At 34.9% G+C, this 5,000-nt stretch overlaps 1 protein-coding gene across 2 annotated transcripts in view; it reads right to left on the reverse strand.

The window, feature by feature from the left end:
- Positions 1 to 5,000, reverse strand: part of LOC119586507 (alpha-(1,6)-fucosyltransferase-like) — a 20,846-nt gene that overhangs the window by 8,896 nt on the left and 6,950 nt on the right. For both annotated transcript variants that reach the window (XM_037935288.1, XM_037935353.1), the window contains 2 exons: positions 2,363 to 2,525; positions 531 to 699 (listed from right to left, as the gene is read on the reverse strand). In XM_037935288.1, the coding sequence (XP_037791216.1) occupies positions 531 to 699; positions 2,363 to 2,523 (330 nt within the window). In that variant the 5' untranslated portion in view covers positions 2,524 to 2,525. The remainder of the gene's footprint in view (positions 1 to 530; positions 700 to 2,362; positions 2,526 to 5,000) is intronic.

The raw sequence follows: 5,000 nt of genomic DNA on the forward strand, positions 1-5,000 counted from the left end.
CTGAAATGCCTTTCTAGATACCTCTGAAATACCCATCTAGACACCCTTTAAGCACTTCTCAATTGTCTATGAATGCCCTTCTAGATTCTTCTCAAAAACCCTTCTAGATTTTTCTCCAATGTTCTTCCACATACGTCTATCACGCCCTTCTAGTACACTTTAAATGCCCCTCTATTTAATTCTCAAATGCTTTTTTAATGTTTCCCAAATGCCTTCAAGATACATCTCTAACGCCCTTCCACGTTTTTTTTCAGTTACTACGAAAGGGGAAGGACACCCTCCCACGGTTCGTTGCATCCTGTGCCAAGGAGAAGTCTCATGTGTGGTACTGTTGCAACTGGGGAATTCGTACCTCATTTAATTATTCACAATTTCCATAAAGAAAGATTCATATATTTCTAAATTTGAGAATAAATATGAAAAGAAACACGCCTTCTTGTCGCATCAGTTCATAATAAAAAAAAAATGAATCTATTATTTCCTAGCGTTCAAAACTAAACACAGATACATGTATGGACCATAACACTGACCCCTCCGGAGAATTCGCAGTGAAGCTTCCTGGCGGAGTTGCAGTCCTTCGGGTGCTGGAGGACGCGGATCCGGTGCTGGACTAGTTTGCTGAGCTCTTCTGCTTCCTTCCATCGCCACTCACTTGCACCGTCAGTGTTCCGCAGGTGATTCAGGTCGTGACGAACGACTCTGAAATTATAAACCTGTTCACTGCATCTGTGTCTATGTCTATATGCAAGTATGTGTATGCGACATAATTTGAATTGAAAAAAAAAATAAATAAATAAATAAAAATTATATTCAATAGGTTACATACTACAAACGTATCAGAGAAGGGATGCTATTAGGAAAACGCCATAATACAATAGGGCAGGCATGCAGTAACAAATGCTTCTGATGAAGCACTGAAACAATATATTTTCCCATTCTATTTTAATTTGTAAACCCTGGCATTTGGTTTTCTCTGTACTAGGTGCTTCTCAAAGCATACATCAAGTACAAAGTTTCTTGCTGTGCGATTATACTGAATATTAGAATCAGATAAAATTAAACATACACCAAGGTGAGTCTTGAACTTGAGCCAATTACAGCAAAGCAATTTATTTTCCAATTACCTATGCATCAAAAGGGTATGAATATTTAAGTGATAAAGCAACTATATTTCGCCCCCTTCCCTTCGAAATATATTCCCTAATTGAAAAATCATAATGATTTTGCAAAAGAAAAATGTTTTCATATCGCATAAGAACTTAAAAAGATGCAAATAAAAGTTGTAATATTGCAATAATGCCGATGTAAAATTCATTAATATGGGGCAGTACATACTATGGGGATAAAGCTCCTAAAAAATCTATTAGGAGTTCTATGTGCTTAGTAGAAATTGTTGATGGCTGAAAGCTCTCGGGAAAAAAACGAATAACAATAATCGTAATTATGCTAATAAAGCCATTAACATAAATATCAACATTGATATTAATACCACTATGAATGTTACAAATATTACTATGAATGTTATTATTTTGATTGTTATTAGATAAATAAAAGAAAAGTAAATGTGATATCCAGAAAAAAGTACGTGTTTTCTTTCACGTGGACCTTTATTTTGTCTAATCTAGCAACTTCAAACAATTCACACAATTGGTCACTACTGTACAGAAATAAGTGATCTGTAACGATGAAAAAGAAATCTGTACAATACTCATTTTTTAGCAGTTAAGTCAGAAAAAGATCTAAGCATTTGATGACAGCTTAAGGGAGATGGATGAAAGATGAAATTTCTCATACTTTATACCCCATTAAAAAATCGAAAATGCTATTCTAGCCCACTTTTTTTTCTTTCTTTTTTGATAGGATAGCTCCCTTAACCAAAAAAAAAACACAATGCTTGGTTAAATCAACAGTTGATGAACTAATAAACGGCAGTGAAAGAAGGGGCCCGAATAAACTAGTTATCCCTGGCGAATGACAAATAGTCCCTTAAGGTATGAGACACTAGTGAGACCCCTGGCACGAGGCACTAGTGTAACTCTTGCCAGAACTTCCACCAAATAATGTATGAATAATCCTGAAGATGGAATCCAGGTGGATTTCGAAACTGTAGTCTCATTTTCAATAAATCTAGCTTTTGCATTGTGGGTTTTTCTACCAGTGCATAAATATATGTCTTCCACTAAATAATGTATAAATATACATCTAATATGCACAGAGACATATGTATCGATATATAATCACATACAGTCGTTGTATCAAACATCCTCAATATTGCCATAATCCAAATTGGTAAATATGTAACCACTATATATAAATGGAAAGTCGACTGTCAGGCGCGTGTTTTGAATATCTACAAACCCACCTGAAGTAGTCATTCACATCTCCAAGGATGGTGTCCACGTGGCCGGTGGCATTCATTGTCTGTTTCAGTAGTTGCAGCTGACCACTGAGGTATTGCTTTGTATAGTAAAGGTCCCTTCCGATTTGCCGAAGTAATTGTTCTTTTTCCTTAGATGATTCCATTTCTGGAGAGAGAGAGAGAGGGCAAAATAATGTAGGAGAAGATATCAACAAGAGGCCTATTTTTACCGTTTATTGGCATCACTGAAGTACTGCCTATTATGCATGAAAGCAGTTAAATCACTTGCAAATACTGAAATAATAGTAATAATAATGATAATAATAATAATAATAATAATAATAATAATAATAATAATAATAATAATAATAATAATAATAATAATAATAATAATAATAGTAGTAGTAGATTAATTAATTAATTGATTGATTGATTAATTAATTAAAAATAATGATAAAATAAAAGTAATGAGGAAAATATTAAGAAAATGAAAAATGCGTATAGGGAGCCCCCATATGCTTTCTCGATTCACCAGGCTTCACTTTATTTCATAATACGACACTAACTACTTAACGTTTTGGATATCTCAATGATTAGTACTCTTTTCGTCTCTGAAAGCGGGGAATGAGAAGCACACGACCTAAGTAAGTTGGAAAGTCCTAAGACCTGGGATGCTTCCCACATTTAACAAGGAAACCTTTAGTCATCGACTCCAGTTGGTAAGCCATATATCCTAAGTCAAGTTAATTCATTAAGTTTCAACGATCATCACATTCGCTTCTAAGCATAATTTCCTAGCAGTGAAGACTCAGTTCCTCTGTTTGTTCAAGGGAAGGAACCCTGAGTCTGCTTGAGAGAAGATTGCAGGGATGAATTCTGCAGGTGGAAACCATCCTTATGTAAGGCTTTCCCAAATTGCAAATAAAAGGGAGCCGAGTTGTGCAGAAATCTCTAACCAGACAATGATGTATCTGTCTTGCGAGAACTCTGTAATGAAGATTTTAATTGCAATTTCCATGGAAAAATTCATTTGTAAACAAAATGATTCAAATTTGCTCATTTTTATGCAAATATGCCATTCCATTAAGTGTGAATGTGCATATAAGTTAACTATTGATCTTTGCAGTTGATGAGCCAGATGATTGTAAATAACTTGGTCATGTAACATGCATAAGTGATGTACATTTAAAATGGTTTTATGAATATATGCAAATGCTTTGAATAATTTCTATCCGTAAAAACTGCAATCCAATATCCCCCATTTATCCAATAGTCCCAAAAGTCATCAAATTTTCATGTTTGTCCAATGACAGTTTTGATCTTTGATGTTTGTAGAGCTCGAATTTACACGCCAGAAAATGCATGACTTTTCCTGGAATATCTATATTTATTAAACAGTCAGAGTTGAAAAAAAAAGTTACTGCTGCCACAGTAAGCGGAGGGAGTGTGAAAGTGCAATAAAGCATGTATCTGTACACAAAAATAGTACAAAGAAAGTATCGCATTTGACGGCATGTAGGATGCATTAGACGCACCAACATTTCAGCAGGGTACATTCAGGGATAAAGTCTCCACACTTTCGTATACAAGACCCGGTGTATTTTTTTTATTTTCAACTACAGTAAGAAACCATAAGACAAATACATAGTACATTACACATCACTGAGTACCGGGGGAAGGAGGTCAAGGGGTATGGTATTGTTTGTTTTTAAGGTTGTACGTACCATACACTGGGAGAAATCTTATTTTATATTTCCTGCATTCATGCGCACGAAAAGATAGCAACAACATCATGTGATGTTTTTTTTATGATCGTTTCATTTTTGATACGTTAAATTGAAATGTTTGAATGCATGGGAGTTCACAGTCATCTTTAGTCTTTCTATACAGTAAGAAAGATTTCGGTTCTCTTGTGTTTGTTGTGGAAAATCCACAACTAATGGCCTTAGCAGCTAAGGAAGCAGGTGATTTTAAATAAACCACGTGTTAGTTAACATGTTGATCACCCCATGTTATAAAATGGCTTTAATATATGTGTGTATATTAACAAACACTATTATTTTTTAGCATACTAAAAGCGTGTAGATTAATACATTATTAATAACTTTGACTACTGAATTCGTAGATCATTTAAATAATTAATCCGATTGGATCCACCTTTTTGATCCAAGGCTAATGTGAATGCCTCGTATGAAATATTTGAAACTGTGAATATAACAAAGCTGCTCAAAATCTTGCGAGTTCTTTTCACTCGTCAAAGCACAGCACTTTGTTAAGGTTGTGAGACATATTCATCAGAAAAATGAAGGCCCCATGTAATATCTATAAGAGAATGAGCAATCTTAAGGACCCATTGCAGTCCAGCTGGATTTGCCCAGGATTAGCTGTAGATTTTGCTGAAGGAAGTCTGTGGTTGCCAGTCTTTCTTCATCAGACTTTTATTGCAGATATATGTGCTATCCATGCGAAATAATCACTGATCACAGGAACCAATTCATTGCGAGGTATAACAGCCGTAAGCCATCATCTGCCTACACAAACATGGGAAGGAGCATTGGAGATAAACCTTTAACAGTACATTATACGAGAGATTAAATACACCTTGGCTTTTGAATGTCAGTATTTCTTTATGAAAATTGAT

This window comes from Penaeus monodon, chromosome 1 (genome assembly GCF_015228065.2).
Source record: "Penaeus monodon isolate SGIC_2016 chromosome 1, NSTDA_Pmon_1, whole genome shotgun sequence".
Classification (NCBI taxonomy): domain Eukaryota; kingdom Metazoa; phylum Arthropoda; class Malacostraca; order Decapoda; family Penaeidae; genus Penaeus; species Penaeus monodon.